At 39.1% G+C, this 21,802-nt stretch overlaps 2 protein-coding genes across 2 annotated transcripts; both read left to right on the top strand.

Moving 5' to 3' along the window:
• Nucleotides 1–1,538: 1,538 nt before the first annotated feature.
• On the top strand, nt 1,539–2,705 carry LOC113049923 (chemokine-like receptor 1). The gene has a single exon (XM_026212671.1). The coding sequence runs from the start codon at nt 1,539–1,541 to the stop codon at nt 2,421–2,423; it is 885 nt and encodes a 294-aa protein (XP_026068456.1). The 3' UTR covers nt 2,424–2,705.
• A 10,123-nt stretch (nt 2,706–12,828) lies between these two features.
• Nucleotides 12,829–20,255, top strand: LOC113048885 (chemokine-like receptor 1). Its single transcript, XM_026210841.1, has 2 exons — nt 12,829–12,857; nt 19,120–20,255. The coding sequence occupies exon 2, from the start codon at nt 19,130–19,132 to the stop codon at nt 20,069–20,071; it is 942 nt and encodes a 313-aa protein (XP_026066626.1). The 5' UTR covers nt 12,829–12,857; nt 19,120–19,129; the 3' UTR covers nt 20,072–20,255.
• The last annotated feature ends 1,547 nt before the right edge of the window (nt 20,256–21,802 follow it).

Genomic DNA, 21,802 nt, shown 5'->3' with positions numbered 1-21,802 from the left:
GTCTGGTTAGGACACGGTGTAAAGGTAATTTAGATCATTGCAGTCCTCACACATTGACAATTTTAAGCACGTGTTAAAGCGCTCTTGAAATCTAACCAAGTGAAACCACTGCAATGTTTTAATAAATGAAATCTGGTTGTGATGTTAACATGTGACTTGTTTATGTAGGTGCAATTTTCTTTTAATCTTAGAATCACAAACTTAAATGTGCATTTTTCATCATCTTTACAAACATCTTTTAAACGTGGTTGCATTTAGAAAAAAAACTTGTTTTCCACATGTGGTTGTGTGACTAATTTAGACGTTGTATAGAATATGTAATATATATATAACACCTAACTTCAATCCGACAGGTGCAGTTAAAACCTTAGGACTTTGTCCAGAACCAAAGATGTGATGCAGCTCAAATTGCAGCTGACGAAAACTCATTTGCTTAATAAAAAAAAAAAAAACTTTCAATGCCACGTATTTTACTTTCATATTCAGTACACCGTTCTCGCAGATAGTCACAGATTTTACTCATTCTGCCGTTTTGCTGCCAAAGGTAAGAGGAATTTGCAGAAAATACGCATGAAGCAAAGCATTTGGATCAAATAAGGAAGCATGGTGAAACCTTTAGACGTTTTCTGCAAAACATGCAGATGTAACTTGATTTTAAATGTAAATTGTGTGTGAAAAAATTTACAATACGATAAAAAACTGTTTTGTTTGGCATATGTTGCTGTTTTGTCACTTTAATTCTGATGTTTTTCAATGTTTGCTTTTATGTTTAATTTAATTAATATTAAATTAAAATATTTTTTCTGTGATATATATTAATTTATTATTGTCTTACGATTAAGTATTTAATGTTTTGCACAAATTATAATGTAAGGTGTTTTAATATATTAGTCACCAACGAAATTGCCAGATTTCAACGTCAATGACTATAAGAAATCTCTAAGATGACATTAATGCTTTAATATAGAAAAGTTGGTTTCATTTCCTAAAAGGGACAGTTCACTCAAAAATACAAATTCTCTTATTTATTCTCTAAGCATGGTGTTTATTTTTCTGTTGGACAAAATAAAAAAATAAAAAATAAAAAAGGTTAGAATAATGGTCACAGCTCTTAACCATTAAAAAAAAGTTCAGAATGACCTCTTTTGTAAAACTCTCTTTTTTTTTGCCTGCACTATTCTTTTAAGAATAGTATCTTATTCCGTGTCCTGGAAGGGGCAGGTTATAGAATAGGTGACACACACACACACACAAAAAAAAAAAAAAAAATATATATATATATATATATATATATATATATATATATATATATATATATATATATATATATACACACACACACATATATATGAACTGAAGAGAACATATATGTTCCTGGGCAGCATATTATTCAGAGTGAAACATTTTAATCTATGTCTTTTTGTTTCAGACTTCACAAAATGTCTGGAGAAGACAATTACACAGACTATGATACTATCATTGCAGAAATTGATGAAAGCAGGGAGAATGCAACCAAACAGTACCAACATGTGATCAGGATGATTTACTTGATTACATATTCTGTTGTCTTGATCCTCGGTGTCACCCTTAACTTCATCGTCATTATCATCAGCTGCCTGAAAAACAAGAAATCGCCATCAGTTTCCTCTTGGATTAAGGCGTTGGCTTTAACACACTTAGTCTCCAGTGCATTTATTGTTTATCAGCTCCTGTATGCTTACAATAACTTTGATTGGAATTATGGAAACGCAAGCTGCAAGCTGTCATCCTATATCACCTATGGCAGTATGTTCTCCACAGCAGCCATGCTGAGTCTCTGGAGCATTAGTTCTGCTATTTTAAAAATTGACTGCTTGAATCTTTGCAAGAACTGTAACATTATTCTGATTTCATTATCCTGGGCTATTGCAACAATCTTGGCATGTCCTTCACTGTATTCCAGAGAGGTCCGATCTTCTCAGTGCATTGATGATTATGACACGGACGAATTGAAAACTACTCAAGAGGGCATTGCCAGGCTGAAGGCAGTCGTTATCATGAGATTTCTCATTGGGCTTCTTGCGCCAGCTTTGGTAATGTTTCTCAGCTGTTTGACATCAGCTCATAGAAAATGTAAAGACTGCAAGGAGCAGGCACAGATCATCTGTGCTATAAAAATTGCCTTTTTTGTGTTCTGGGGCCCTCAGATCTTCTTAACCATGCTACAAGCCACTGTTACCAACAGCCTGGATCCAATTATGTTGAAATATGGACTTCCAGTAGCTACTGCACTAGCCACAGCCCACTCTTTAATCAGCCCGGTCATCTATTTGTTATTCGGATTTAGTTTTAAAATGAAGTGGATGGAACATGACTCAGATCAGTGCGAAACTGTGCTTGATCGAGGGAGACCACTGTTGCCTTGCACCAATAGCCCCAAATAAGCCAGGAGGACTGTCTGTGTGGAGTTTCTCAGAGGTGAATTGGAGACACAAACTTGTCTGTGTAGTGAATGAGAAAAAGTGTTCTCCTGTGATGGAATGGTCATCTAGCAGTGTTTTCTCCACCCTTGGACCAAAATCCCTGCGACCCTACTGAGGATAAGCAGTTTGAAGAATGGATGGCTGACTTTCTGTTGTAGCAATTCTAAAATACATCAGCAAGGACTGTTAAATATACACCATGTCCACAAAATGCATGCCAGCTATTTCTCAATTCAAGTGAAACATTTCTTTTAACTCCTAATCCAAACTCTGAAAATTTATTATCATCAAAAATGGCTCTGTATGTTCCAAATTAATGCTCGCTTAATGCATCGCATGTAGGGCATGCTACAGAAACACTAACCCACTATCTACTGTATATTCTGTAGTATATGAATATCAAACTTATAGAGGACCATTTGAAGCTGTTTTTTATTGATGGTGTGTCACAATGGTGTTGCTGTTTTGTCATAATACTGTAATGTTTTGTTTATTATAGATATAAGAATTTGTAAGTATATACTTGTAGTCTATATATGATTGCAATGTGAAGAATAGGCTTTATTAGAAATGAATGTATTTTCATGTTATGTGTTTTTTCAAACACTACAACCAGGAAGTATGACAACATTAGCCAGGTTCTATCAGCACTTCCCTGTTAAACATTGTATACATTTTTTAATTCTTACTTATTAGTTATGAAGCCCTGAATGGTTTAGGTCCTCAGTACTTGGGTGAGCTCTTAGCGCATTATATTCCTTATAAAAAATCTGGTTCAGTATCTAGAATCTGAAAATCAAGTCTTAAATAAAATATTTGTTCCTATTTCTGTACCAGTCTTCCTAGCACAGACACACTCTGTCAGTTTAAATTTAGTTTAAAGACTCATCTCTTCCATCTGACATACATGTAGCACACTTATCTTATTCTGTAATACAAATCATTTAAAGGATATTTAGGCTGCATTAATTAGGTCAACCAGAACCGGGAACACTTCTTAGATTTTAGGAAGAATGTCATGTACATTATTAATTTTAATAATATTACTATTTTTTGGTAATTCACTATTTTTTTTTTTTTTTTGATAGAACACACAAAAATACATTACAACAAAAGAGAGAAAATCTATTAAACCACTGCCATCCCACACCTGTCCCATCGCACGCCAGGACCCAAATAAATACAAAAGTAAAACAATATGAGATTAAATAAATATATATAAAGAAAGATACAAACAGAATTGGTAATACTATTAACAACAGAATGACATCTTTAGAAATGACCAAAATCTTTGAGACTATGGAAATCCAGTTCTTCCAAGTAGAGTAGCAGGTTTTGCGTAGTCATTCCATGCAGGAGACAGTTCCAGAGATAGTATTTTCAAAAATAAAATCCACTGCTTAGCAGAAAGGTAATCAGGGGGTCTCCAGCATTGAACTAGTTATTTATTTGCCGCAGTCAAATCTGCTAGCCAAAATTTCTGTTCTTTCTCACTTACAGAAAATTTAGAATTATCATTCAACAATAAAATAACAGGATCTTTGGGAAAACTAATCTTGATAACCTTGTATAAAATATCAAGCACAATATCTCAAAATTTTTGCACATCTGGACAGTCCCATAGCACATGTATCAAAGTGTAAAGGCAACCTGGTCCGCAAAATATGCAATATGGATGGTGTGAAATACCATAGCAGAACAAATTAATTAATTAATTAACGTGTGGTTAAGTATTTGTGATTAGAGTTTAAAGATGCATGGAATGTATTAACCCACACTGTGTCCCATTCAATGCTACTATTATAGGCGGTCAAATATTATAACCACACTCTAGCTTTAGGGAGATTATCTTTATTAAGATATGAAAGGCAAAGGTAAAAATAAGAAACAATTCCTATGCTTGGCACATTTTGAATCCATTGCACTACTAGGTGAATCTGAAGATTATTACCTGAATAAAACTTTTGATGTTTTAATGCAGAATGTAGTTAAAGTGTTACGGGAAATATTAAATCTTTCAAGTCTTGGAAATCTAGAATTGATTTCTCTCCATTCATATCATTCAATTTTAGAATATCTTTTGTAGCCCAAGTTGGCTGTACAAATGGTTGTCCACCAGAAAGCAGATTCAGATTGTGCCATATGGTAGTAAAATCTTGAAATCAAACAGTTGAAATATACATTTTTCATACTGACATTCGGGCAGATACATCCATTGTTGAATATCAGACTAAACTTTTCCATACATTGACATAGGCTATAGTTTATTTTTGAGATGAGGAGTAACGTGAGTCTGAGTCCGATCCCTAAATATTTAACTTGTGTTGATAATAGGATATTGTTTATAGAAAAACTAAGGCATCAAAATAGTTTTAGAATGATTAATTTAAAATCTCGATAGTATGCCAAATTCATCTATAATTTTGAGGACTTTAGGATTTAAGTGCTGCAAGTCAGATGTGTCATCTGGATATCAGGAAAAATAATGGCTTGATGCACGTTGATTAGTACACAACTCACTCCGAGGGGACCGAGCTTTGAAGGTGGTGGCTTAGGTGGTGCCACCGTGGTAGGTGAATCTGGTGTCTGTTGTGCAACAATTCTCTGTTGGTCATTGAAATATAGTGATGTAACTAATTAATTAATTAATTAACGCTTCAAAACGTTTATTTTCCATGTTAATCAGAGAGTTTGATAAGAGTCGCGACACAATCAAGCAAAATAATTCTGTGGCTCTTGGTTTCTGCGACGACTGGACAACCATAGACAGGGAGAACAGAATACAGCTTATGTTCTGTCTCGACTCATCTCGTGTGAACTGACAGCTCATTTGTCGCTGGAATCTTATTATATCGCGTCTGGTTAGAACATGGTATAAAGGTCATTTAGATCATTGCAGTCCTCACACATGATCATTTTAAAGGGTTAATTCACCCAAATATTTAAATTATGTCATGAATAACTTACCCTCATGTTGTTTCAAACCAGTAAAACCTCCGTTTATATTCGGAACACAGTTTAAGATATTTTAGATTTAGTCCGAGAGCTCTCAGTTCCTCCATTGAAGCTGTGTGTACGGTATACTGTCCATGTCCAGACAGGTAAGAAAAACATCTTCAAAGTAGTCCATGTGACATCAGAGGGTCGTCAGAATTTTTTGAAGCATCGAAAATACATTTTGGTCCAAAAATAGCAAAAACTACGACTTTATTCATCATTGTCTTCTCTTCTGGTCTGTTGTGAGAGAGAGTTCAACACAAAGCAGTTTAGTGATATCCAGTTTGTGAACGAATCACTCGATGTAACCAGATGTACGTGAACCATTTCACCAAATTGAACTGAATCGTTTGAAATCGTTTGCATCTCCAATACGCATTGATCCACAAATGACTTAAGCTGTTAACTTTTTTAATGTGGCTGACACTCCCTCTGAGTTCAAATAAACCAATATCCCGGAGTAATTAATTTAATCAAACGGTTCAGACACGTTGTGTGTCATTCTGCTTCACGCTGAAACCCGTATGAAAGTGAAAAGTGAAAGTGAAAGTGACGTGACATTCAGCCAAGTATGGTGACCCATACTCAGAATTTGTGCTCTGCATTTAACCCATCCGAAGTGCGCACACACAGAGCAGTGAACACACACACACACTGTGAACACACACCCGGAGCAGTGGGCAGCCATATATGCTGCGGCGCCCGGGGAGCAGTTGGGGGTTCGATGCCTTGCTCAAGGGCACCTAAGTCGTGGTGTTGAGAGTGGAGAGAGCACTGTACATGCACTCCCCCCACCTACAATTCCTGCCGAAACTCTAACTCACAACCCTTTGATTGTGAGTCCAACTCTCTAACCATTAGGCCACGGCTTCCCCAGCAGTATGTGCAGTATCATCAGCTCCTCGGTTCTCAAATCGGACGCCTCCGACAGAAACTGTTCTCGGTGCAGTGTACTGATGATCCTAAAACAGATGCAACCGGTTCTTGAATCGAGAATGACTCAATCTTTTGTTCGTTATCTGGCTCGGCTCAGTGTTCATCTTCAGTTCTCTCTTCACAGCAGTTCAGTCAGTGTACTGTTTGAGTAAATTAATTACTCTGGGATATTGGTTTATTTTAACTCAGAGGGAGTGTCAGCCACATTAAAAATAGTTAACAGCTTAAGCAGGAAGAGCGTCATGCATTCATGATTTTTGAGGGGGCACATGGGGGGGTATTAGTTATGTGACACAGCAGCTACGATAGCAGGTATAACTTATATAGGCTTATATTTTATTTATTTATTGTTCCTTTTTATTCAAAACGATTCCAAACATCCTTAATATATCAGGAATTATGTCGATTTTCAGATATGTGTAAGTAAATGCATTTTGCACCTTTAAAGATTCTTATTTGATCAATAAATGGTAATGGGCAAAGTAGTCTAATCTATTAACTACATATAAAAACTTTTTACTTAAGTAAACCCATACATGGGTGTCATGCCATAAAATATTTTTAATAAGACAGTCACCGAATCACCGAAGCACTTTACATTATGAAACGATTATCTTACTTACATTTGTATGCACAATCTGCACTTTTTGTTGTTTCAGTCAGTGAGCAAGTGAACAAAACACCGCGTTTCAGTGATGACTCTTCTGCACGTCTCTGATTGGCCACTGCATTCATAAGCGCTACTGAATCGTTTCTGATTGGTTATCATGAAGCATTGTACGAACGCATCTGTCTCTGGCTCAGTGCCAGCCAGCGAATGCAGATTTGAATTAACAGCTGATGATGTGTACTGAACGATCTAATCACACCGGTGTGATAATATCAAATATATAAAAAATATTATTCAGCTATTTTTTGTCATTTGGAAGCTGCATCCACTTGTCTCAGAAATGTGAGGGGCACGATTTAGTTCGATTTTAGAACTGGTTCAAGAAGATCCGGTTACATTGAGTGATTCGTTCACGAACCAGACATCACTACACTGCAGTGAACACGCTCACAACAGACCTGGAAGAGAAGACAATGCTGAATAAAGTCTAAGTTTTTGCTATTTTTGGACCAAAATTTATTTTTGATGCTTCAAAATATTCTAACTGACCCTCTGATGTCACATGGACTACTTTGAAGATGTTTTTCTTAACTTTCTGGACACGGACAGTATACCGTACACACAGCTTCAATGGAGGGACTGAGAGCTCTCGGACTAAATCTAAAATATCTTAAACTGTGTTCCAAAGATGAACAGAGGTCTTACGGGTTTGGAACGACATGAGGGTGAGTTATTAATGACATCATTTTAATAATTGGGTGAACTAACCCTTTAAGCATGTGCATGTGTTTAAGCATTTAACTTTAAAGTTAAAGTGCTCTTGAAATCTAACCAAGTGAAGCTACTGGAATGTTTTAATTCACGAGTTCACACTTACATATAATTAACTGAATATTATAATGCGTATTTGGCGTGCTGTCCGGGGAAGGGGCTCCGAGCTCGGGAATGGCCCGAACCTAGAGTACCCCCCCGTATATGAAAGTGTAAAGTGAACTCTAGTGGAGGAGAAGGGGTGGAGGGGGGATGCTGATAAACCGTCAATAGAGACAGGTAGGCTGATTCAGCTGTATTTATACCCTAAGGTTGATTATCTTGAGTGGTTCCACCTGTGCTAATTAGGTTAAGTATCTGACGTGCTTCTCCCGAACCTTGTTATGAAACTACATTTCACGAGTTCACACTTACATATAATTAACTGAATATTATAATGCGTATTTGGCGTGCTGTCCGGGGAAGGGGCTCCGAGCTTGGGAATGGCCCGAACCTAGAGTACCCCCCAAAAAGCTAAAGAGCAGGAGGACAGCCGGCCGAACTAAAGACCCCCCCAAATGAGTGCCACGTTTGGCGGGCTGGCATCTCGAGAAAGGGTCCGAATGTTTGTCCAGTGGGCCTGTGATGGCGGCTCACTGTACCTGGACTGACGGGCCCTGCTGGCCTGCAACGGGGAGCAATTGTAATTTGGAGCGACTGATCAGGCGAGTTTGTGCCTTTCTCCGCTGTGAGACCATTGCTCGCTGGACCGAAAGAGAAAACAGGAAAGAGAGAAAATGAAAGCTTGACCGGGAGATTTTCTCACACTGCATCCGTTGTGAGACCAAATGCTCGCTGGACGAAAGAGAAAACGTAAGTGCTCTACCGGGAAAGTTCTCACTGCGTCCGCTGTGAGACCAAATGCTCGCTGGACAGAAAGAGAAAACAGGAAAGAGGAAAATGAGAGCTTGACCGGGAGATTTTCTCACACTGCGTCCGTTGTGAGACCCAATGCTCGCTGGACGAAAGAGAAAACGTAAGTGCTCTACCGGGAAAGTTCTCGCTGCGTCCGCTGTGAGACCAAATGCTCGCTGGACAGAAAGAGAAAACAGGAAAGAGGGAAAATGAGAGCTTGACCGGGAGATTTTCTCACACTGCGTCCATTGTGAGACCAAATGCTCGCTGGACGAAAGAGAAAACGTAAGTGCTCTACCGGGAAAGTTCTCACTGCGTCCGCTGTGAGACCAAATGCTCGCTGGACAGAAAGAGAAAACAGGAAAGAGGGAAAATGAGAGCTTGACCGGGAGATTTTCTCACACTGCGTCCGTTGTGAGACCCAATGCTCGCTGGACGAAAGAGAAAACGTAAGTGCTCTACCGGGAAAGTTCTCGCTGCGTCCGCTGTGAGACCAAATGCTCGCTGGACAGAAAGAGAAAACAGGAAAGAGGGAAAATGAGAGCTTGACCGGGAGATTTCCTCACACTGCGTCCGCTGTGAGACCCAATGCTCGCTGGATGAAAGAGAAAACGTAAGTGCTCTACCGGGAAAGTTCTCACTGCGTCCACTGTGAGACCAAATGCTCGCTGGACAGAAAGAGAAAACAGGAAAGAGGAAAATGAGAGCTTGACCGGGAGATTTTCTCACACTGCGTCCGTTGTGAGACCCAATGCTCGCTGGACGAAAGAGAAAACGTAAGTGCTCTACCGGGAAAGTTCTCGCTGCGTCCGCTGTGAGACCAAATGCTCGCTGGACAGAAAGAGAAAACAGGAAAGAGGGAAAATGAGAGCTTGACCGGGAGATTTTCTCACACTGCGTCCGCTGTGAGACCCAATACTCACTGGACGGAAGAGAAAACGTAAGTGCTCTACCGGGAAAGTTCTCACTGCGTCCGCTGTGAGACCAAATGCTCGCTGGACAGAAAGAGAAAACAGGAAAGAGGAAAATGAGAGCTTGACCGGGAGATTTTCTCACACTGCGTCCGTTGTGAGACCCAATGCTCGCTGGACGAAAGAGAAAACGTAAGTGCTCTACCGGGAAAGTTCTCGCTGCGTCTGCTGTGAGACCAAATGCTCGCTGGACAGAAAGAGAAAACAGGAAAGAGGGAAATGAGAGCTTGACCGGGAGATTTTCTCACACTGCGTCCGCTGTGAGACCCAATGCTCGCTGGACGAAAGAGAAAACGTAAGTGCTCTACCGGGAAAGTTCTCGCTGAGTCTGCTGTGAGACCAAATGCTCACTGGACAGAAAGAGAAAACAGGAAAAGAGATAATGAGAGCTTGACCGGGAGATTTTCTCACACTGCGTCCGCTGTGAGACCCAATACTCACTGGACGGAAGAGAAAAGGTAAGTGCTCTACCGGGAAAGTTCTCACTGCGTCCGCTGTGAGACCAAATGCTCGCTGGACAGAAAGAGAAAATGGGAAAGAGGGAAATGAAAGCTTGACCGGGAGATTTCTCACACTGTGTCCGCTGAGAGTTCCAATGCTCACTGGACAAAAGAGAAAACGTAAGAGCTCTACTAGAACAGTTCTCGCTGCAAGACCAAATGCGGGAGATGCAGACAAGGCTCATGCAGGAGTGGACACTGTTGCGGCAGCGGGGAGATACAAAAAAGGCTCCTGCGGGAGCAGACACTGCTGCGGCAGTGGGGAGATCTGTGGCAGTGGAGAGATACGGAAAAAGCTCCTGCGTGAGCAGATACTGCAGTGAGGAGGTACAGGAAAGGCTCCTGCGGGAGCAGACACTGCTGCGGCAGTGGGGAGATACGGGAAAGGCTCCTGCGGGAGCTGCGGCAGTGAGGAGGTACAGGAAAGGCTACTTGCTTTCGGCTGCTGTAGATATTGGCTGCGGGAAGAGTAAAAAGGGTTAGTAACATTTGATGGGGCAAGCAAAAAATGAATGGGTAGCCTACTGTGTTACCAGCTTAGCAATTGGTTGCCTGATTTGACAATTCCTCAAGCATTGTCCACATTATTATGTTACTGTTGGAAAAGCATCTTTTCCTCTCATTTGGCCTCCGGGCTCTTAGGCGGTCTCCCGGGCGGATACGTTTGGAAGGCTGTTTTCACATTGTTGTATGGACTGTGGAAAAAAAAAGGGTTTTGGAAACGATGAAGCATGTTTAGTCTTGCAAGACATTGTACCCGAGGACATGATTATAGCAGTAACGTACCAGTCACCCCCCATTTTGCATGGAGACAGAAATTACATACCCAAAATAAAAATGTTTCTGCTCATGATTCTTTCTGACTAGATACATTATCGACGTTTGTCCATGAGCTGACACTTCAACGTTTTACCGTTCAGGAATAGGAATCGTATTCCTGATATAATTTACTAAATAACTGTCACTGAAAATATGTTTTATCGAAATATTGGTCAAATATCGAAGCCAGAGTCTTTAGACTTTCAATTGATGCACGGTTTATCCATATCAAGTCAGAGTGAAGTTTAACGTGCTGTGGAAGTGAAACAATAATAAACTGGGGCCGTCGGCGATGCTTGCAAGCAAATGGGTTAATAGCAGTTATGTGCTATTCGCTTCTAAGTGGTTTCTAAAGATATTTACTTGCCTGTTTTTTATATTACGGTCCTGAAAAGGCAACAGTAATTTTACTCCCACTTGCTGTCCTGTGTCAAAACACGAGGGCAGATGCGTTTTACATGAATTTTGAGTGATCACTAAATAAGTCCCTAAATAATTTGGTCCTGCCAGAAAAATTGCATGGAGATAATATTTTTTTTTTTTTTTTTTTTTTTTTTTTTTTACTTATCATGGAACATTATTGTATCATTTCAGTGAGGTTTAAACGTGCTCGGTAAGGCAAATGTAATGTCTTGGACATTTCAGTGTGGATGAAGACTGGAAATAATGCCTTTGTTCGTGGTTAAATGTGGCATTATCATCTGACGGATCTACATTTGTATCTGTAGTCCAAATCTATGCGCACTCCACACTCCAGATCAGCAGGTGGCGGTAATGCATCTTTACGCTGGTTTGCCAAAACCACCACAAAACACTAGTAGAAGATGGAACTGCGTCATGACGTCATTTAACAAACTTTAGCCGCGAACCTGCTTTTAGATGCAACACTTTGGATGCCAACTGCCGTAAAATCCAATGAACCTGCTTTTAGAGTTTTCGCCTGAAAATGTGTTGGTTAACATCGCGCGGTCAAACTGCAACTCGGCCGGAACGCCGGTGTGAAAGGCTGAGTCGCGACGGGAAGTGAGAGCCTTGTTGCCGTGAGAACTTGGGTGCGGCCCAGGCTGGTTGGATTCCAGCTCGAGGAGAGCTCGGTCTCGGGCGGCATGATCATTGTGTCGAGCGAGCGAGCTCGGAGCTTGCACGGTCTATTGGCCACGACTTGTGGCTTGACGAGGAGAGCAGCTGTCGCGATGACGCTTAATGCTGCTCAATAGTCGTGTTTGACTGGGTAGGAAAGATCGCGGGTCCGGCAAAAGCAGCAGGTCTTATAAATCCCCGGTGAAGCTCTCTTCGTTGGTACGAAAAATGGGTCCGTGGTAAGGTGACAGACGAAGCGAACCGGCATGCTGATAAACCGTCAATAGAGACAGGTAGGCTGATTCAGCTGTATTTATACCCTAAGGTTGATTATCTTGAGTGGTTCCACCTGTGCTAATTAGGTTAAGTATCTGACGTGCTTCTCCCGAACCTTGTTATGAGACTACATTAAATGAAATCTTGTTGTGGTGTTAACATGTGACTTGTTTATGTAGATGCAATTTTCTTTTAATCTTAGAATCACAAACTTAGATGTGCACGTTTCATCATCTTTACAAACACCTTTTAAACGTGGTTGCATTTTTTCCACATGTGGTTGTGTAACTAATTTAGACCTTGTATAGGCTATGTAACCTTATAATTCAACAGGTCCAGTTAAAGCCTCTGGGCTTTTTCCAGAACCAAAGATGTGATGCAGCTCAAATTGCAGCTGACGAAAACTGAAGCTGAAAAAAGAAAAAGAAAAAAACTTACATATTTAATGCCACGTATTTTACTTATTTCATATTCAGTACACCGTTCTCGCATATAGTCACAAATTTCAGATTTTACTCATTCTGCCGTTTTGCTGCCAAAGGTAAGATGATTTTGCAGAAAATACACATGAAGCAAAGCATTTGGACCAAATAAGGAATCATGGTGAAACCTTTAGACGTTTTCTGCCAAACATGCAGATGTAACTTGATTTTAAATGTAAATTGTGTGTGCAAAAATGTACAATACGATTAAAAAAACATGCAGTGTTGTTTTGCAGATGTTGCTTTTTTATCACTTTAATTCTGATCATGTTTTTCCATGTTTGTTTTTATGTTTAATTTAATAAATTTATGTTAAATTAAGATTTTTTCTGTGATAATATATGAATGTTATTTTCTCACTATTAAGTATTTAATGTTTAGCACAAATTATAAAGTAAGGTGTTTGAAAATATTGGTCACCACTCACCAACGAAAGTGCCAGATTTCAACGTCAATGACTAACACAAGGAATCTCTAAGATTACATATTAATGCCTTAATATAGAAAAGGAGCACATTACATATATCTGCTGGTGCCTCATTTGGAAAGATACACTTTTTTTCCCCATTCCTTAAAGGGACAGTTCACTCAAAAATACAAATTTTCTAATTCATTCTCTAAGCCTGGTTTTTATTTTTCTGTTGGAAAAAAAGGTTTTAATAAATCTTTTCCATTAAAAAATGTAACAAAGACCTCTTTTGTAAAGATTATTATTTTTTTTTTGCCTGCAGTATTCTTTTAAAAATAGTATTCTATTCAGGGTCAAGGAAGAGCAGGTTATAGAATAGGTGACACAAACACACACACACACATACATATATATATATATATATATATAAAAGAACTGAACAGAACACATCCGTTCCTGGGCAGTATATTATTCAGAGTGAAACATTTTAATCTATATCTTTTTGTTTCAGACTTTACAAAATGTCTGGAGAAGACACAGACTATGATACTATCATTGCAGGAATTGAAAGCAGGGAGAATGCAACCAAACAGTACCAACATGTGATCAGGATGATTTACTTGATTACATATTCTGTTGTCTTGATCCTTTTTTTTTTTTTATTGACTGCTTGAATCTTTGCAAGAACTGTAACATCATTCTGATTTCATTATCCTGGGCTATTGCAGCAATCTTGGCATGTCCTTCACTGTATTCCAGAGAGGTCCGATCTTCTCATTGTATTGATGATTATGACTTGGACGAATTGAAAACTACTCAAGAGGGCATTGCCAGGGTGAAGGCAGTCATTATCATGAGATTTCTCATCGGGCTTCTTGTGCCAGCTTTGGTAATGTTTCGAGGGATACCACTGTTGCCTTGCACCAATAGCCCCAGATAAGCCAGGATGACTGTGTGGAGTTTCTCAGAGGTGAATTGTAGACACAAACTTGTCTGTGTAGAGAATGAGAAAGAGTGTTCTCCTGTGATGGAATGGTCATCTAGCACTGTTTTCTCCACTCTTGGACCAAAATCCCTGTGAAATATACACCATGTCCACAAAATGCATGCCAGCAATTTCTGTATTCAAACTGACAAGTGGAACATTTCTTTTAACTCCTAATCCAAACACTGAAAATTTATGACTACAACCGTATCGCATGTAGGGCATGCACAAAACACTAAACCACTAAGTACTGTATTCTGTAGTATATGAATATCAACCTTATAGAGGACCATTTGAAGCAGTTTTTTATTGATGGTGTGTCACAATAATGTTGCTTTTTTTTGTCATAATACTGTAATGTTTTGTTTATTAGCCCTGAATGGCTTAGGTTCTCAGTACTTGGGTGAGATCTTAGCGCATTATATTCATTCACGTTCACTGTGATCTAAAAAATCTGGCTATTCAATATCTAGAATCTGAAAATCAACTCTTAAATAAAATCCTTTTCCTATTTCTGTACCAGTCTTCCAAGCTCTGTCCGTTCAAATTTAGTTTAAAGACTCATCTCTTCCATCTGGCATACACGTCACACACTCGTCATATTCTGTAATACAAATAATTTAAGGCTGCATTAAGTAGGTCAACCAGAACCAGGATAATGGCTTGATGCACGTTAATTATAACACAACTCACTCCGAGGGGACCAAGCTTTGAAGGTGGTGGCTTAGGTGTTAGGTGAATCTGTTGTCTGTTGTGCAACAATTCTCTGTTGGTCATTGAAATACAGTAGTGATGTAATTAATTAATTAATTAATGTGATTGGCTGTTTTCACCATGAGGTTGCCACACCCCGCATCTAGTGACGGCGACGCCCCCTTCATCCTTGCAGAAATACAGCATATCTTGCTTATTTAGGAGATCGGTTTCCACACACAAGTCATCTTTGAGTTTGTGTCAAGTGCATATTGTGGTTCTCGCTACTCATGCGGTACACGCTATAAAAGGTTTATTTTCCGTGTTTGATAAGAGTCGCGCGACACAAGACAAGCATAAGGATTCTGTGGCTCTCGGTTTCTGCGACGACTGGACAACCATAGATGGGGAGAACAGCATACAGCTTATGTTCTGTCTCGTCTCTTCTCGTGTGAACTGAAAAATAATTTGTCTCTGGAATCTTATCACGTCGCGTCTGGTTAGGACACGGTGTAAAGGTAATTTAGATCACTGCATTCCTCACACATTGACAATTTTAAGCACGTGTTAAAGCGCTCTTGAAATCTAACCAAGTGGAACCACTGCAATGTTTTAATAAATGAAATCTGGTTGTGATGTTAACATGTGACTTGTTTATGTAGGTGCAGTTCTCTTTTAATCTTAGAATCACAAACTTAAATGTGCACTTTTCATCATCTTTACAAACACATTTTAAACGTGGTTGCATTTAGAAAAATAAAACTTGTTTTCCACATGTGGATCATGTGTGACTAATTTAGACGTTGTATAGAATGTGTAATCCGAGAGGTGCAGTTAAAACCTCTAGACTTTGTCCAGAATCAAAGATGTGCTGCACCCATGGCCGTAGCCAGGCTTTGAAAATTAGTGAGGTTCAGGGGGTTTCTATAATAACCTAATTACAGAATTGTGCTATAATAACAGTTGTATAAATACAACTAATTATATTCACTAACACTTGAAAAGTGACAGAAATGTAGTTGTTTTTGGAGGGAGGCTTATTTTTAAATCATACCCTATTTACTGTTTTATCAAAGTTTGTTAATACTTTACTATGGGGTGGATAATTTTATCAGTTGTTTTATTATTGTTGTTGTTGTTGTTGTATTATTAATGCAACCATACATATTGCTGATATTGTTTTTACTTATAACCATTATATAGCTGTTAACTTTGTGTAGTGCTAGTTTATAACATGATTTGTTAAAGTTTAACAACCGTACTGAATGACTAAGCATAGACTTCTTAATGAATAGTTTTTGCGTTTTTCATTTCATTCTGTACCCTAAGTAACTTGATCTACATATTTCTGCACTAGAGTGAGACAGGGTTTTGATAATGTTGATAAAGTTTCTGACAGGTAATATCATTTTTTTTTTCTTATCGAATGTTATATCTTGTCAGCAATACCGTGTCCATAGACTTTTTGATTTGAGTGTCCAGTTACACTAACTTTACCCACCAAACGTAGATTGCAAAAGACAAGATTACGAAAGAAATTAACAGGTTAAGCATCAGCTCTAGTGAAGCAGAGGAAAATTTTTACATATTTTGACGGGATCGACCCGGGTTCGTATCCACCTTTTGGGTAATTTTTTTCTCCCTTTTAAAATCACATCAGAAAATTATAATTTTTTCACTGAAAATAAAGTGAATAATCAATAAGTTGAAAATAAAGTATGGGGTAGAGTAGGAGTAAGGGTAGGGGTAGATGTAGGGGTAGGGAGGGCTTTATTGTCCCAATAAGGTGGTATCCATTTAATAATTTTAATTAAAATTAAAATCGACACTCAGTAATTATTGCATACTGTTTTATAATGCACTACAATACTGAGGTGCAGATAATTGCCACTATTTGCAATAGGTATTATAAATAACAGAAAATACTGATATTTTAACATCTATAGTAGGGGTGTAACGATACGCGTATTTGTATTGAACCGTTCGGTACGAGGCTTTCGGTTCGGTACGCGGTACGCACTATGTACCGAACGGTTCGTTGGACTAATTAATTATATTTGGAAAAAAAAATTGTGAAATATAATGATATGCGTTCAACAATGTAGCCGAATAACCCAAACGACGTAACAGGCAACGGCCCTGACACCCCCGAAGAAGAAAAAAACACCAACTTATATGTTTATGTTAGGCTACTCAGTCAGGCGCTCGCTCACTCAGTACGCGCTGAAGGCTCGTTTCAAAAATGGCCAATGCGTTTAACAGACCAGAAATATAAGATCCTCCGATAACCAACAGGTCTGGTGTTTGGGTGCACTTTACCAATCGATCGGGGCATCCAAACAAACACGGAAATCAAAATGGACTAGTACTGTACTGTGTCGGAATTTCCTGAGCAGTACGATACAATTAACAGGCCTGCACGTTATTAGATAGAAGAACTGTTATAAATTTAACGTATGCACGGGCAGTTTTGAAAACTCCACCTGCTTTGCTCTTGGCATAGTGCAGCACAAATCCCGTTGTATCTGAAGGGCAACGCTGAGCCCAAGGTCCAGCGCCGCGCATACTGCGTCCTGTGTGAAAGACCCTTTAGCCATTTTCCAACGAGCCTTCAGCGCGTACTAAGTGAGCGAGCGCGCTCTGTAGTGGAAAACGCAGGTTTTAAGAACATGCTTAATGTAATTGAGCCCCGTTACAATATTCCTTCACGAGCCCATTTCAGCCAGACAGTAATTCCTGCTTTGTTCCAAAAAACATAAGCCCTATAGAGAACCAATTGAGTAAAAACACACTCAATATAAAGAGTTATAGAGTTCCATATAAAGAGTTACATCTTTGTATTTGTTCATAACTACTACAAGTTATTTGTTATTTTTTTTTTATAAGGAGCTGTTTTTGTTTATACAGTATGCTGCTAAGAAAACACCATAGAATATGGGTAAAGAATAGCTCCATCATTGTTCAATCTAAAAAATAATAAAAACATACTTTGTTAGTTTTAATAAATAAAACATTTTTTAAAAATCAAGGAAATTTATCTGCCAATTTTTTTCCTTTTGCTGTATCTAAAACGTACCGAACCGTACCGAACCGAACCGTGACACCAGTGAATCGTATCGAACCGAACCGTGAATTTTGTGAACCGTTACACCCCTAATCTATAGCTATTTCCACTTAGTGTAAATATCCGCTGCCTTTTTTGATTACTGCCAGAAATTGCCAGCGATGCAATGTTTCCAGAAATTGCTATTAAAATAAACAAAAACCTATATACAAGGCGGCTGTGTCTCGCTCTCTCGCTCACAACGTTCTGAAGACTCGTTCACTTCGGCAGCGTCTTGCAGCGATCATTTTCATACCACGGACTCTAAACATTCTAAATTATACATGAAGACATTCATAAGAGGAGTTTAGCAGTAAATTAATCAATCAGAGAACAAATTTTTTTTTTGAAAATGAAAAATTTACAGAGGTGATCTCTTAGCTGGCTACAAGCCTGGCTTCAGCTCAAATTGCAGCTGACGAAAACTGAAACTGAAAAAAAAAAACTTACATTTTACTTTCATATTCAGTAGTCATGTTGCCGTTTTGTCACTTTGATTCTGATCTCGTTTTTCCTTGTTTAATTTAATTCATATTACATTAAGATTTTTTTTCTGTGATTATATATGAATTTGTTATTGTCTTACTATTAAGCATTTAATGTTTTGAACAAATTATAAAGTAAGGTCACCAAAGAAAGTGCCAGATTTCAACGTCAATGACTAACATAAGAGATCTCTAAGATTACATATTAATGCCTTAATATAGAAAAGGAGCACATTACATATATCTGCTGGTGTCTCATTGGGAAAGATAAACTTTTTCCCCCATTCCTTAAAGGGACAGTTCACTCAAAAATACAAATTCTCTAATTCATTCTCTAAGCCTGGTGTTTATTTTTCTGTTGGAAAAAAAGGTTTGAATAATGATCACAGCTCTTTCCCATTAAAAAAAATTAACAATGACCTCTTTTGTAAAGATTTTTTTTTTTTTGCCTGCATTATCTTTTAAAAATAGTATTCTATTCAGTGTCAAGGAAGGGTCAGGTTATAGAATAGGTGACACACACGCACGCACACACACACACACACACACACACATATATATATATAAGAACTGAACAGAACATATCTGTTCCTGGGCAGCATATTATTCAGAGTGAAACATTTTAATCTATGTCTTTTTGTTTCAGACTTCACAAAATGTCTGGAGAAGACAATTACACAGACTATGATACTATCATTGCAGAAATTGAAAGCAGGGAGAATGCAACCAAGCAGTACCAACATGTGATCAGGATGATTTACTTGATTACATATTCTGTTGTCTTGATCCTCGGTGTCACCCTCAACTTCATCGTCATTATCATCAGTTGCCTGAAAAACAAGAAATCGACAACAGTTTCCTCTTGGATTACGGCATTGGCTTTAACACACTTAGTCTCCAGTGCATTTATTGTTTATCAGCTCCTGTATGCTTACAATAACTTTGATTGGAATTATGGAAACACAAGCTGCAAGCTGTCATCCTATATCACCTATGGCAGTATGTTCTCCACAGCAGCCATGCTGAGTCTCTGGAGCATTAGTTCTGCTATTTTAAAAATTGACTGCTTGAATCTTTGCAAGAACTGTAACATCATTCTGATTTCATTATCCTGGGCTATTGCAGCAATCTTGGCATGTCCTTCACTGTATTCCAGAGAGGTCCGATCTTCTCAGTGCATTGATGATTATGACACGGACGAATTGAAAACTACTCAAGAGGGCATTGCCAGGCTGAAGGCAGTCGTTATCATGAGATTTCTCATCGGGCTTCTTGCGCCAGCTTTGGTAATGTTTCTCAGCTGTTTGACATCAGCTCATAGAAAATGTAAAGACTGCAAGGAGCAGGCACAGATCATCTGTGCTATAAAAATTGCCTTTTTTGTGTTCTGGGGCCCTCAGATCTTCTTAACCATGCTTCAAGCCACTGTTACCAACAGCCTGGATCCAATTATGTTGAAATATGGACTTCCAGTAGCTACTGCACTAGCCACAGCCCACTCTTTAATCAGCCCGGTCATCTATTTGTTATTCGGATTTAGTTTTAAAATGAAGTGGATGGAACATGACTCAGGTCAGTGCGAAACTGTGCTTGATTGAGGGAGACCACTGTTGCACCAATAAGGTCCCAAAGATCAAGCCCCAGATAAGCCAGGAGGACTGTCTGTGTGGAGTTTCTCAGAGGTGAATTGGAGACACAAACTTGTCTGTGTAGTGAATGAGAAAAAGTGTTCTCCTGTGATGGAATGGTCATCTAGAACTGTTTTCTTCACCCTTGGACCAACATCCCTGCGACCCTACTGAGGATAAGCAGTTTGAAGAATGGATGGCTGACCCAGATCACAACAATGAACTGATGTGCTTAGGAAAATGCTGCCCATGAATTGTACACAGGTATTAAAGATCGATGTAGCGATTCTAAAATACATCAGCAAGGACTGTTAAATATACACCATGTCCACAAAATGCATGCCAGCCTTTCCTCTACTCAAACTGACAAGTGGAACATTTCTTTTAACTCCTAATCCAAACTCTGAAAACATGAAAAATGGCTCTGTATGTTCCAAATTAATGCTTGCTTTCAATTTAAATTCGGATTTTGTTGATACACTGCATCGCATGTAGGGCATGCTACAGAAACACTAACCCACTATCTACTGTATATCTACTGTATATTCTGTAGTATATGAATATCAACCTTATAGAGGACCATTTGAAGCTGTTTTTTATTGATGGTGTGTCACAATAGTGTTGCTGTTTTGTCATAATACTGTAATGTTTTGTTTATTATAGATATAAGAATGTGTAAGTATTTGATGTTGCAGTGTAAAGAATATGCTATATTACAAATGAATGTATTTTCATGTTATGTGTTTTTTCAAACACTACAACCAGGAAGTATGACAACATTAGCCAGGTTCTATCAGCACTTCCTTGTGAAACATTGTACACATTTTTTAATTCTTACTTATTAGTTATGAAGCCCTGAATGGTTTAGGTCCTCAGTACTTGGGTGAGCTCTTAGCGCATTATATTCCTTCTAAAAAATCTGGTTCAGTATCTAGAATCTGAAAATCAAGTCTTAAATAAAATATTTGTTCCTATTTCTGTACCAGTATTTGTCACAGCCACACCTTCTACACTCCCGGAACCGGACACTAACGCCACACCCACTCGTCCCCAATCAACTGAATTCTGAACACCTGTGCATCATCACCAGCACCACATATAAAGCCATCAGTCACCATCACCCAGTGTCTGGTCTAGCACCGATCTCCTCTTACCTGAACGCCCTTTGTAGTAACCTACCTGATCCTCTGAATCCTCTTCATCCTCATCAGTGTTTCCTGTTCCCATCGTCTTCGTCTGAGTAACCATCTGTATCACCAGTCACCTGAAGGAAAGTCGTGTTATCACTTTGTCATCTACGTGTCAAGATTCACCTGTGTCTGAAACCTCTGATTCTATTAAAGCACTATATCACTGAATCCTCTGTGTCCTCGTCTGTGTCTGACAGAAGACCAGACTGCATGCAGAGCTCTTCAGACACGGGCGAGGACCGCACCGCGGATCCCTTCACGCAACTGGTTCACGCTGTACGGTCCTCACTTATGCAACAAACTCCACTTTCCTCACCGGTTGTCAACAGCTCAAACTCCGCTACAACTCCGGTCACTTCTTCAGTTGCCCCTGCGAGTCCCATGGCCAAACCAGCGACATACAGCGGCACGGCGGAAGATTGCAGCGGGCTCCTGCTACAGTGTTCCCTCTATATGGAATCCAACGTTCATTTATTCACCACCGAACCAGTCGAGTCGCCTTCATCATCAA

Source organism: Carassius auratus, chromosome 30 (genome assembly GCF_003368295.1).
Source record: "Carassius auratus strain Wakin chromosome 30, ASM336829v1, whole genome shotgun sequence".
Lineage (NCBI taxonomy): Eukaryota > Metazoa > Chordata > Actinopteri > Cypriniformes > Cyprinidae > Carassius > Carassius auratus.
The sequence above is the reverse complement of the archived record's forward strand: the minus strand, read 5'-3'. Positions and strand labels throughout refer to the sequence as shown.

What these genes read in the sequence shown, in the direction of transcription:
- LOC113048885 (XM_026210841.1), top strand. Translation starts at nt 19,130, where the DNA reads ATGTCTGGAGAAGACAATTACACAGACTATGATACTATCATTGCAGAA.
- LOC113049923 (XM_026212671.1), top strand. Translation starts at nt 1,539, where the DNA reads ATGATTTACTTGATTACATATTCTGTTGTCTTGATCCTCGGTGTCACC.